General features: G+C 37.7%; 1 protein-coding gene across 1 annotated transcript in view; it reads left to right on the forward strand.

Annotated features, from left to right (window-relative positions):
• Positions 1-319: 319 nt before the first annotated feature.
• LOC147860254 (catalytics) overlaps positions 320-13,853 on the forward strand; it is a 28,654-nt gene continuing 15,120 nt past the window's right edge. The window contains exons 1-6 of the mRNA XM_087324391.1: positions 320-670; positions 9,763-9,835; positions 9,938-9,959; positions 11,191-11,269; positions 11,367-11,399; positions 11,489-11,637. Of these exons, the coding sequence (XP_087180517.1) occupies positions 371-670; positions 9,763-9,835; positions 9,938-9,959; positions 11,191-11,269; positions 11,367-11,399; positions 11,489-11,637 (656 nt within the window). The 5' untranslated portion in view covers positions 320-370. The remainder of the gene's footprint in view (positions 671-9,762; positions 9,836-9,937; positions 9,960-11,190; positions 11,270-11,366; positions 11,400-11,488; positions 11,638-13,853) is intronic.

Consider the following 13,853-nt stretch of genomic DNA (forward strand, 5'->3'; position numbering starts at 1 on the left):
GGTTAGTGCTTTCTGAGCGTGAAGCATGTACTCTCTCGACACAGACATCATATCCATGTAGAGGGTTTTGACGGGAAGAAGTTTGTATCTTGTCCTGAACCCTAAACCCTAAACCCTAAACCCCAAAAGAGTTCCCAGGCCAAAAAGGTGCATGAATGGGAAAGGTCACTGACAGTTAACTAACTGGAATGGAATGGAATGGAATGCAATGCAATGAAATTGTTGCATTGCATGCCTTCCATTGCTCCTCCCAAAGAATTCAATTATTCTTTCCCTTTTCCCTTCCATTTTTACTATTATTTCCATTTCTGGCCTCTCTCTCTCTCTCTCTCTCTCTCTCTCTCTCTCTGTGTCCTCACTCTTCTCTGCGATGCTGTTAGGGTTTCGTTCGGCTTCGCCATCCCCATTCCCATCGCCGTTTCACTTCTTCTCTGCGATATCGAAGCTTCGAAGATTCAATCCGAAGCTTCTCTCACCTGTTTCTTCGTCTTCGTCTTCTTCTTCTTCGCTTCCTTTTGCTTCTCATCTGATTCGCTGTATCGCAAGTGGAAGGTCCGCCATGGAAACTTCAGACGAAGGTCGAGGAAAAGGACAAGAGGATCAGCGATCCTTCACCAACAGGCTTGCCAAAGAACATAGTCCATACCTTCTCCAACATGCTCACAATCCGGTATTATATCTCTCCGTATCTCTATGTTTTCTCTCTCTCTCTCTCTCTCTCTCTCTCTGCCTTTGCGTTTCTTTTTCTGTTTATTCTTTTGTCTTGCCTCTATTATTCTTGATTTGTATGTGTCAATTGTATACAAAGCGTGTGATTCAGCCTTGAATTGTGTGCCATTTTTATCAATCCTTCTTATGAACTCATGTATGATACCTGTATAGAAAACTAATGATCGATCTCAATTCACTGAGAAGAACTCAGTCAATCCAAAAAATTGAGCTTTAATAGAATCATAATAATAATTATTTATAGAAGAAGTCTGAATTTGGTATCATTTGTACTTTCAATGTGTAGAAATCACCATCAAAATTTGGAAATTAAATACAAATGCCTCTAATAAAGTATGATATGTTTTCAAAACAAAACCTGTTTGTGGACCCAGAGTTAATATAATTTGCGATCCCGAATGATTTGGTCATAAATATTTCCAGCAAAATTTTATTAAATAGAACTATTATTTCGAAAACACTGGCAAAAGTCAGAATCATGATGCTGACGTGGGTTTGGTTTTGATAATTACTTAAAAAGAGTGCAATTTATATCAAAACTTGACCATGATGCGAAATTACTCCAGAACAATCTTAACTTCAAGGAATGAATCAGGAATCAGGATACAGAATATGCTTTAAGAAGAGTCGACTTGTCCAAAACAAAGGGCAGAATATGGATAATGGACGAGCAAGATGTAGGGCCAGGATGCAAGATTCAGGAAGAACTTACAAACTCAAGGAAGAGTTTCTGAAATCTATAAGCCCTGGAATCTCACTGGACTCACATCACACAGGTGTCAGGGTTTCCCAAGTTGGCAATTTAGAACATTTCAAATGTTCAGTAATGGAAGCGATGAGCTACTTAAAAGACACCTTTGGGAGTTGTGCATAGCTTGGTTTACACTCATACTTCATAATATAGGAGTGACCTTGTGAGGATACACTAGATTCATGTGGTTATGTAAACCTTATCCACCATTGGAGGAGATTCTTGTTATGCTTTTGTTATCCCATCTTGAATCTGCCCATGTCGAAGGCTGAAGTTTCTGCTCATCTAAGCTCATGATGCTATGTGATGATATATACACTAGCTTGTTGGAGGTCGTGGCTAGCATGATTGGAGTAAAACAAGGATGCCCACTATCTCCCACTGGCTTTGGTCTTTATGGTGGATACGATATCTCATTACATATAGACAGATAGGATGGTTCAGGAGCATGCTTAGTAGGGGTAGCCATACTCATACTTTTATTGTTGATGACATTGTGTTGGTGAGATATTGAAGTTGTCTCTGCTTCAAAATAGAGTCCTTTTCGAAGGATATTTAATGTTATGGACAAACCTATATCAACTCGTCAATCTCCTCTCTATCTGATCCTTTTTGTGATCAGAACTGGAATGGGTAACGAGATCAGAACTGGAATTCTTCTTTGAAGGCGAAAAGGTGACATACACACAATCCTTCACATATCTAGGAGTAACATGCAATCATCTCTTATATAAACCTTTTTCTTACAATATGCAGAAGAAAGAAGAATGCACTTCTGATCAACATCACCATTGGGTTTCCAACATCCCATTGAATGATCCGAGCTGTAATCTAGTTGAATTGGGTTTGTCATGATCTTTCTTTGAAGTCCGCATATATCAAAGTGCAGTCTTGACAACATCTTCTAAGGTTTTAGGATCCTTATCATGCATTATCCAATTGTAGATTTTGTGCTGCTTCAGTTTCTGAAGGTGGTTATTGAAATTGAATCCAGTGCCATCAAATTTACTGAATTCTACCTGAACTTTGGCTAATGTATTTGCCATGGTGAAAGAAGGATTACAGAACAGACACGAAAAACAAAACTCCTCCTTATTCAAAGCAGAGACTAAGCAATGGAGATCCTCAGAGGATTCAACCTTTGCTCTGATAGCAGTTGTAAGGAAGTAGAAGATAGTGGGCAAAACAAAAGCCTACTACTTAAAAAAAGAATATACAAGATAGAGCGAAACTCCTCCTTATTCAAAGCAGAGACGAAGCAATGGAGATCCTCAGAGGATTCAACCATTGCTCTGATAGCAGTTGTAAGGAAGTAGAAGATAGTGGGCAAAACAAAAGCCTACTACTTAAAAAAAGAATATACAAGATAGAGCGCACACACACACACACACGCCCACACAAACCCGCAAAAACAATGATGAGGTTTAACACATAGGAGGGATTAAAGAAATAGAAGCAGTTCTGCAAAACAAAAGCCAACTACTTAAAAAAAGAATATACAAAGAATATACAAGATAGGGGTGAACACACACATATGTGCTATCCAAGATACATAAGACCATGCTCTTAGAAGAAGAGCTTTAAATACGGATGTGAGCTAAATTATGGCCTCATAAATAGCTATTTAATGCTGAGTGGAATCTTGTACAAGGATCCCATTCAAACTACAAAAAATATTCTTTTAGAAGTTGTAGTACTGCTCTGAAAACGAGACTGTACAACTTTTACAAGAATTAGAATATATTAAATAATATAAACTCGTTTTCTAGTTTAGTTAGAGAAACCTAAAGAGCCTTTAATCCCAACAATTTCCCACTTAAAGGAGCTAGGTTACTCCACTAGACAAATCCCACTCGCTCAAGATTGTGTTGGTGAAGTGTCTTTGATAAACACTTTGTTAAACAATCTGCTAGATTCACGATGGTATCAATATTTACCAATTGGATTTTGCGATCCTCTATCACCTCTCTAATGAAGTGATAGAGAATATCAATATGTTTGGTCCTTGCGTGGTAAACAAGGTTCTTTGCCAAACATATGGCACTTTGGTTATCACAATGGATTGGAATTGGCTTTGGGAGTCCAAGCTCACTACACAAGAGAGTTAACCAAATGGCCTCCTTTGAAGCCTTTGTTGCTGTGATATACTCAGCTTCTTTAGTAGAGAGTGCAATGATTCGTTGTAGCCTTGAACACCACGAAATGGCTCCCCCTGCAAGAGTATAGATGTAGCCATAAGTAGTTTTTCTTGTGTCTACATCTCTAGCCATATCAGAATCACAATAGCCATGACTCGTCCCCTTTGCCATAACGCCATAACAAGTTCTTTTCCCCTTAGTGCCTTTGAGATATCGAAGGATAGACTTGACAACAGCCCAATGGCTTCGTCCAGGGTGACTCATAAATCTGCTTACTACTCCTACAACATATGCAGCAAGATCAGGTCGTGTTGATACCATTCCATACATCAATGATTTACAACCTGAAGCATATGGGATACCTTGCATTTATTCTGTTTCCTCGTTGTCTTTGGGATAATGGGCCTTTGAAAGCCTTTCTTGTGATTGAAGAGTCACTGAAGTTGGCTTTGCATCAATCATCTGGAGTCTTTCCAATACCTTCTGAATGTACTTCTCTTGAGACACATATAGTAACTTTGTTTGCATGTCCGGTCTGATTCTTATCCCAAGAATGTGCTCATTGTTTCCTAGATCTTTCATAGAAAATGTATATTTGAGTTAGCATTTTAATTCCTGCAAATTTTTTGTCATGCTTTCCTCCAATGAGCATGTCATCAACATACAAAACGAAAATAATAGGACCGCCATTAGTTTCCTTTTTTCATATAAAGAGAAGTATCTGCTGTACTTTGATTGAAGCCATTTGAGAGCATGAAAGAATCAAATTTCTTATACCAAAGATGTGGGGCTTGTTTCAGCCCATAGAGGTTGTGTCGAAGTTTACAAACTAAATGCTCATTTCTTGGAATCAGGAATCCTTCAGGCAGCAACATATAAAGTTCCTCATCTAGGCTACCTTGAAGGAAAGCCATCTTTACATCCATTTGATACAGCTCCAAATCCAGGTTGGCTGAAATAGCAAAAAGTGTTCTAAGTGTAGTCATTTTGACTACTGGAGCAAAAACCTCCTGAAAATCAATTCCTTGTATTTGTATGTACCCACTTGATTTGTTTGATGAAGACTTAAAACCCACTAAATGAGCCTTATAATTGGGTTTACCTTCTAGTGTCTTTACCTTGTACACAATCTTGTTGGGTATAGCCTTTTTACCTTTGGGTAGCTCCACAAGCTCCTACGTGTTATTCTCAAGGAGTGCTTTGATCTCCTCTTGCATAGCGAGCTCCCACTTGTTAGAATGCTCACATGTCCTAGCCTCTTTAAGAATGACAGGTTTCCCTTCATCTGTTACAAGAATTTGATGAAGAGATGGATCATACCTTTGGGTTGGATGCTGCAGCCGTGTTGATCTCCTAACCCAGTGATCTACATTATTTGGAACTGGTTCCAAATCTAATGGAATATCTTCTTGCTGTAGTTCAACAGTTATTTCTTCATTTGTAGGTGGTTGTATTTGATCTTCATCTTCAGGGTTTAAAATTTCTTTGTTTCTCTGTCCATCTTCTCTGGCAATAGAACTGGTTTATAGATCTCTATTTGTTCATCATCACCGTGAGATGTTATTCTTGAGCCAACGGTGGCTGTTGCTGAAATTTCACTCTTTTTGTTGATTCTAATGAAGTACAATTGCTTTTGGGGAAATTTACTTCATTGAATACAACATCACTACTTGTGATTACCTTTCAAAGATAGAGGTAACCAAATTCGGTATCCCATTTCACCTTTCGCACTGTATCCTAGAAAGATGCCTTTGATGGATTTTGCATCCATCTTGTTTCTTAGCTCTTGTCTAACGTGCACGAAAGCTTCACATCCGAACATGCGCAGATGATCATATGAGGCTGATTTGCCAAATCAAATCTCCTCCGGTATGCCACCTATGAGCGAATTGTGTGGGGATCGATTAATAATATGCAGTGCAGTTTGTAAATCCTCTCCCCAAAATGCATTAGAGAGATTGGATGTGGATAGCATACATTGAACCCTTTCACATAGTGTCCTATTGTATCGTTCGACCATTCCATTAGATGCTGAATTGTATGGAGCTGTAAGCTCTCACTTGATTCCATTTTCTGCACGAAAATCTGTAAATCGATTGTTGATATATTCTTCTCCGTTGTCTGTCCTGAAATATTTCAGTTTCAACCCTGTTTGAGTAGTGATAAAAGCATGAAAGTTTCTGAAAATAGCGAACACTTTAGTCTTATCCTTTAACAAATATGCCCAACAGTTTCTAGAGTAATCATCAATGAAAGTTACGAACTGTAAGGAACCTCCTAAGGATTTAGTAGGCATAGTACATAAATCAGAGTGTATGAGCAGGTAGGCCCCGGCCCCATGGACCACAATTGCAACACCCTTGTCTTCGATAAGTAAAGATCATTATCTCCCGCCATTGCAAAAATCAATCTTATTACCTTTGGTCATCAGCTTTTGAGAAGAGAGTAGAATGTCCAAGCCCTTTTGGCTCATATGACCTAATATTTTGTGCCACAATCGACTCCATTTTCTGCATCCGCAACTGCAATAAATTGACCAAGAAGAGTTCAACCTGAGAGGCAATACAATGTACCCCTCTTGCATCCTCAAGCAATTAGTCTTGCTCCACATGCAATCTTCCAAGCTCCACTTGTGAAGTTTGTACAATAGCCTTGTGTGCCAAGCAGTCCCACAGACAACAAGCTCTTCTAAATCTCTTGGAACATACCGAATTTGGTTTAGTCTTACCTCTTGACCATTCTCCATGGCCACTCGAACAACACCAAGTCCTTCGATGTTGCAGGCATGGTTATTGCCAAGGTAAACCTTGCCAAAGTTGCCTGCAGTAAATGAAAGAAAGCACTCCTTAGAAGGAGTGAAAAGAGGTACTAGAATCAATTATCTAAGTTTGCATGACATCATCTTATACAAGTAACAATGCATTTACTATAGCTGTATCAGTAATTTTGATATCTTTTCTGATGTATCTTTTTTATTCTTCCTTCTTTCAAGCTCTTGTTTATAAAATCTACAATCAGGCTTTTTATGCCCTTTACGGACACACTGAAAGCAAGTGATTTCTTTCCCCTTGGTTTTGCTTCTGGACCTTTGCATTGACACATTCTTTGTTACAGCTCTCCCTGTTGTTATGTTGGCAAAACTAGAAGACTTCCTACTTGTTTTTCGACGAATTTCTTCATTGAGGATTGCTCCTCTAACTCCATCAAATGTAAGGCTTGCGCTATTTGAGAGTGAGACTACAAGCACCTCCCATGTTTCAGGCAACGTCATGAGTAAAACTATAGCCTTCATTTTGTTGTTGAAGATTTGCAATCCTACATCTTGAAGTTTAGGGTTTAGGGTTTAGGGTTTAGGGTTTCAAGATGTGTTCAGCGGCAATGTGTTCAGCGGCAAACTTTGCATCTTCAAGTCATGCAACAATGAGCCTTCTCATTAGGTGAACTTGATTCACTTTAGTGGTTGACTCGTACATAGTCTTCAGTTTGCACCATACCTCATGAGCACTAGTCAGCCCCTTGATATTTCCTAAAACTTATTAATGTGGGCAAACTGCCGTACAATTGAGCAGTTTCCAAGTCACATCAGCCATACCAGCTGATTTGTTTTCATCGAATGCTTTTGCACATCCTTGTAAATAAAGTGTGCCTTCCATTCTAACCTTCCATAAGTCGAATCCAGTGCCATCAAATTTCCTGAATTCTTCCTGAACATTGGCTGATGTATTTGCCATGGTGAAAGAAGGATTACAGAATAGACACAAAAAACGAAACTTCCACTTATTCAAAGTGGAGGCTAAGCAATGGAGATCTTGAGAGGATTCAACCCTTGCTCTGATACTAGTTGTAAGGAAGTAGAAGATAGAATGACATTTTTCTGACATATCTAAAGGCAGAGATGTAGAAGCTAAAAACAATTATGGGGTTTAACACATAGGAGGGATTAAAGAAATAGAAGCAGTTTTGAAAAACAAAAGCTACACACATATGTGCTATCCAAGATACATAGAATATGCTCTTAGAAGAAGAGCTTTAAATACTGATGTGATAGCTAAGTTATGGCCTCATAAATAGCTATTTAATGCTGAGTGGAATCTTGTACAAGGATCCCATTTAACTACAAAAAATATTCTTTTAGAAGTTGTAGTACAGCTTTGAAAACGAGACTGTACAACTTTAACAAGAATTGGAATATATTAAATAATATAAATTCGTTTTCTAGTTTAGTTAGAGAAACCTAAAGAGCCCTTAATCCCAACATTTTTGTACTATGATTCTTAGGGTGAAGTTCAAAATTAGACTCCAAACGACCTGGCCAAATGCAAATTGCTTCCTCGCTTCTTTTATTTGGCCTTGAAATGGCTTTACAACAAATGAAGGTTCACTAGGTTGGTCATCCTTCGTCTCGATATCTTTTTGCATATTAGCAGCATGATATTCGAGAATATAATGAGATTTCAGAGTTCCAAAAACTCATATAAAGTCATACTAGAACTCTTATAAAGTCATATTCATCAAGTTTGGCAACTGATGGGAAATTTTTATCAAGCAAAGCGGTGGATGAAGTACTGTGTGGGGTCAACTCCATTTGTGAAGGTCATGCATTTTCATCCAAAGTTTGGGCCATGAGTTAACAATTGAGCTCATATTCAAGTAATAATGTCTTGGGTTCAAGCACCACTTGATCCAAAATAGCAAATTGATGCCCAAAATCAAGGCGCTGGTTTGTAGTTTGACGATTTCTAATGCACCATCACTGTGTGCCTAGTGGTTGATACTAGGTCTATAAGAGAAGGTCTTGGGTTCAAGCACCACTTCACCCGAGATAGAAGGTTGTAGGCCAGGTGACCCAAAATAGTAGGTCATGATTCAAATGGAAGCATAAGAACATTAATAAAAGGTTAATTAAGGATTGAAACATTGATTGACGATTTAATAAAAAAACTATTCATAATCAAATAATCGATTAAAAATAAATAAATTGTAGATTAAAGTATTTAAAGATCAATTTTTAAAATTGGTCAAAGATAAGTGGTAATTGATGAAAATAATGTATAATCACGTAAAAACAATGTATAATCACGGACTTCTGGGCCACGATCTCGCCATCCTTGTCATCGACAAATAAAGGTCATTACATCCTGCCATTGTAGGTGCTTTTGTCACTTTAGAGAGCTCCCCCTATGCTAGATCTTTTGAAGACAAAATGTACAAAATATTTGACATGAGAATCTTACATGCATCAGTGTCGAGATTGTTTAGTCACATTTTAATTCTAGGTCTATTTACTTTTCAATACAAAAAGTACAATATATCTGATGTGAGTATCTTACATGCATCAGTGAAGAGATTCTTTAGTCACGTTTTAATTCTAGGTCTATTTACTTTTATGCTGATTTACGTTTATTTTGGTTTGTTTTTCTCAAAGACAGGCAACAATTTAAATGTAACCTCTTGTTTGCTTTTCTCAAAGATGTAATCTCTTGTTCTAAGTAGTCATTGCAAAAATGCCAATGAGAAGCGAGCTAATCTTTCACTTTGTTGAGCATTTCAAATTGCTATCAACATTGTCTTCTTGCATGCTCTTGAGATCTCACGAATACTAACAAAGTTTTTGTGACAAATGAGAAAACAACTCAAAATGTTTCCAATTCAATGATAAAGCATTTCCCATTGATCTGGGGGAGGACTTGTCTAAAATTGCTATCAACATTGTCCGTATGTCTTGGTGAAATTTATTAAAAACCGGGGACTTGTCACTAAAGTCTGGAAATAGTTTCCGGGACTCTAGTAAAATATTTTACTCTTATATTTGGGCTGTTTACCACAATAAACACACATAAATGCTGCAGATATATGAGGGGTTGGAAATTCTAATCAAAATTATGGAAGTGATTGATAGAGAAGTGCTCCATAACACTATTGTGATAAATTGTGGAAGCCAATTGCAGAATTAATGATCCTGGGAAGTTTGTCTTGCTTCAAAAACTTCTACATGGTCGAAGTTTTAGTAGCCTGACCAAAAGCTTTCAATAAATTGAAGTTTCCTAAGCCCACATAATTCCGATAATAAATGCAATATCTCGCAGGGAGAGGAAGCCTTGTCCCTTGAGTCATGTATATATAACTTTTCTGCTATTTATTCAGGTTGATTGGTTTCCATGGGGTGAACAAGCATTTGAAAAAGCACGGATGGAGGATAAACCAATTTTTCTATCAGGTAATGCTTAAAATATTTTCTTCTTTGTTTGCTAACAACAATAGTAACTTAAATCTCTATTTGAATTGGGTATATGGACGCTGCTTTGGCACTAAAATGAAGTTGGCTACAGCACTTGCCATTGGTATGTTCTTGTAACCATCTTACTTTATTTTGAATTTATATGTGGTAATTGTCATGTTTGAAGCGTTCTAGACATCCAGATTATGTTTCCATATGTGTACGACTGGAAAGTACAGTTTTATCTTATCTTACAGAGATGCTTTCAAAACAGGAGCAATTTTTGTTTCGAAATTTTAATTTTGACCTTAAAAACTAGGGATGTCTGTCTAATGTGAAAAGAGAATTATAAACAACCATAATTGTTTCTCAAATCAATTTTTTCTTTACTTCTTTCCCCATGAACCACGACCTCGACACCCTTGTCATCGACAAATAAAAGCCATTATCTCCTGCCATCGTAGGTGCTTCCCTCGCTTCGGAGACATTTCCATTCTGGATCGACCTATGCTAGAGATCTTTCCAAGACAAAAGCTACAATATACCTAACTTGAGAATCTCACATGTGCCAAAAACCAGATTCGCTCGTTTCTTTTCTTTTCATCTTATTTACTTTTATATTTACTGTGTAATATTATTTTATTTTGATTTGTTCTCAAAGACGAGACAACACTTTATTTTACTGTGTAATCTATTATTTGGTCTTATAGGCCATTTTGGCCTCTTAAAAGACGTTAATATATCTTTCTTTCCCTACATTTTTCTTCTGCAGCAGACAACCTTCTAATAAATTTTTCTTACTCCTAACTTGAAAGCTACAACTCTTCTCGTTCCATTTCTCCTCTCTAATTCTTCATGGTGAAGGAGAGAATCTCAAAATAGAATACTATACATCTTACTTCACTCCTTGGGGCTACTCGAACTAGGAGTAGCCAACAACACTATATTAGGAATGGCACATTCACATCGAGGAGTTCAACAACTCGTGGACATAGAAGAATAAGAGAGACTGAACATGATGTGAGGGTGAAATCGTGTTCACCATGAACAATGATGAGGATTTTGGTAGTGATGTTATGTCTCATCATTCATCTGATGATGAATATTACATCTACAGCTGAAGCTAGAAGACTTCCAGGATTTTAGGATGTTGTAGCAGGATTTTGAACATTTAAAAATTTACATCTACTCTCTAAATGTTATGATTTTTTTGTTGTAAATCATGCTGTTTGAATCTTAATGTTTAATGTTTGGGATTACGCTTAATTGTAATGCTGGTAATATAGCCCATTGAATCTTATGTGTGTTATTGATCACATTATAATTCATATCTGATATCTCATGACATGACATAGGTGCCATGTAATGGAGGTGGAGTCATTTGAAAATGAAGCAATAGCAAAAACTATGAATGAATGGTTTGTAAATATAAAGGTAATGATTTACTATCATAAATCTTATATATGATTATAATTACCCTTCAGAGAATGTGGAAAATGTCCCAAGTTTTCATTTCTCTTTATTGTTGCAGGTTGACCGTGAAGAAAGGCCAGATGTGGATAAGGTTAGTTTATTTGCTTACAGAATTAGTATATTAGCACTGATTTAGTTCATTGTTCTAAATATCGTGATCTATAACATATTTGGTTGTAGGTCTATATGACATATGTTCAAGCAACCCAAGGTGGTGGAGGTTGGCCGATGAGTGTTTTTCTTACACCTGAATTGAAGCCAATGGTTGGAGGTACATATTTTCCTCCAGATGACAAATATGGTCGTCCAGGTTTCAAGTCTATATTGCGGTAAAATATTTCCATATATGCATATTTAGTTTTGGGTTATTGAAGGGGGAGTTTTTCATACATAATGCATGTTAATACTGAGACATTATGCATATGAGCTAGCTGGACAAATATCGATATTATCTATATGCATATGCTTGTTGATCCATCTGTATGATTGCATCATTAAACCAAACCCATGCTGCAAAATTCCATTTTGATTTATTGTTGCTGCTGTCAATTTTGTAACCATAAGACATTCTGTTGCTGCTTGTCATAAGTAAAGACCTTTGTGAATGGATTTAGGCTGGCATGATATGACATTGTGCCACATGCTCGGATTATGCAACGGCTAGAAGCCCTTGGTGTTCCTACAGATATGCAATGGGGAATGTATGTACTCTATGAATCTGTCTCAGGAAAAGTGTGGTCTTCCAAGGGTTTGTTAGAGGTGGTGGCTTGCACAATCAGAGTGAAGCAAGGATGCCCACTATTGCCCACTCTATTCGGTCTCTATATAGATGAGGGAGAAATTTGGGGGTTCGGGAGCAAGCCTAGCGGGTATAGCTATACAAATATTACTATATTCTGATGATATTGTGCTGATTTCCGACTCTCCGGAGGAACTACAAAGACATCTAAATGCCTTAAACTATTTTTTACAGACAAAGGTTTGTCGATAAACATGGATAAAACTAAAGTGATGGTTTTTAACACCACTCAAGCATGGGTAGCAAGATCAGAACCAAAATTCTTCTTGGAAGAGTAAAAGATGGAATACACACACTCTTACGCATAACTAGGAGTAACATTTATAGGGCCCAGGTTCTCTTTTCGTGTGCCCGGCTTGCTCATGGATATGCAACCCTTGGTGCTCTTGAAAGACGATGTGCACATTTGCTTTTGCAAGAGCCATGAACTAAGCTGTGGTTATTTGATACACTTGTCACAACAACTCTTCTCTATGGAGTAGAAATGTGGGGACCGAGTCTTAACGAGGCAAATCATTGGAAAGATTCAGAGAGACCTTTAGTGTCAATCATTGCTCGCATGATAAGGAGCAAAGCATCGGTACTCCATGATATAATCTGGGTAAAGATGGGAGCAGCCCCTATAATCACCAATGCATTGTTCCGATCGGTGACTTATATCCAATGTCTTTGGGAGCTTCCTAAACAAAGTTACCCAAGGTTGGCACTTATGTCATCAAGACAACTGGCTGAAAATGGAGACATTCATTGTTGGTATTAAAAATGCAGCAATGGTTCGAGTCACATGGCATAAGTATAAATGCCGTACCCCCATTCCAATATAGCTTGGACTCTCCCTATCTAAATACAACCAAAGTGGAAAAGAATAGAGTGATCTGAACTAATATCATTAACTTGGGAAACAAGATAACATGGATCAGCCCCAAGATACGAAGATGACCCACTACAAGACACTTTTTACAAATCGGAGGTTGGATTCTTCATCAAGCCACCTTACATGGACATATATCTATTGTATGCACTGCGCAGTGTGATAGGGCAGCTACGAACTTTATCTCATTAGTTATAGATTGAGGTAGGCAAATGTACACAAATACCCCTAGAAGAAAGAATTTGCAAATTGTGTCATCAAGGAGTGGAATCTGAAGAACACTATGTTTCCCACTGTAGTGTCTTTTATGAATAAGAGGGAGGTATCATTGCCTCTGTAAACAAGGCTTTGGCCCACTACGCAAGTTAATGGAATATAAGGACTAACAACGCCTAGGACTTTTCTTGCTAAAACTCAAGAGACATAGGGACAAGTTGTTGAAGGACAATAGTACAACCACACAAGCTCATCCACAAAGAACAATCATAACTTTCTTTAGCCCTATCACTCCTACTAATGCTTCAAGTCAATCAAGGGCTACCTAGATGGGCTCTCGACCAGGACATGAAAAAGGGGTTACAATAGATCAGGCAATAGCAATTTGTTGAGCACTTAGGCCCCGGTCCCACTCACCCCGACCTGACCACCCTTGTGATCGATAGATAAAGGCCATTATCTCCTGCCATCGTAGGCACTTCAATTGCTTCAGAGACCTCTACATTCTGGATCGACCTATGCTAGTGATATTTCAAAGACTAAAGTTATAACATATCTACCTTGAGAATTTTACATGAGATGTAATCTCTTGTTTGGTCTTATTGGCCATTTTGGCCTCTTAAAAGTCGTTAACATATCTTTCTTTCTTTCTTTACTTC

Source organism: Azolla caroliniana, unplaced genomic scaffold, assembly GCF_043228905.1.
Source record: "Azolla caroliniana isolate FFs.n. ecotype wild unplaced genomic scaffold, voAzoCaro1.0.p SCAF_9, whole genome shotgun sequence".
Lineage (NCBI taxonomy): Eukaryota > Viridiplantae > Streptophyta > Polypodiopsida > Salviniales > Salviniaceae > Azolla > Azolla caroliniana.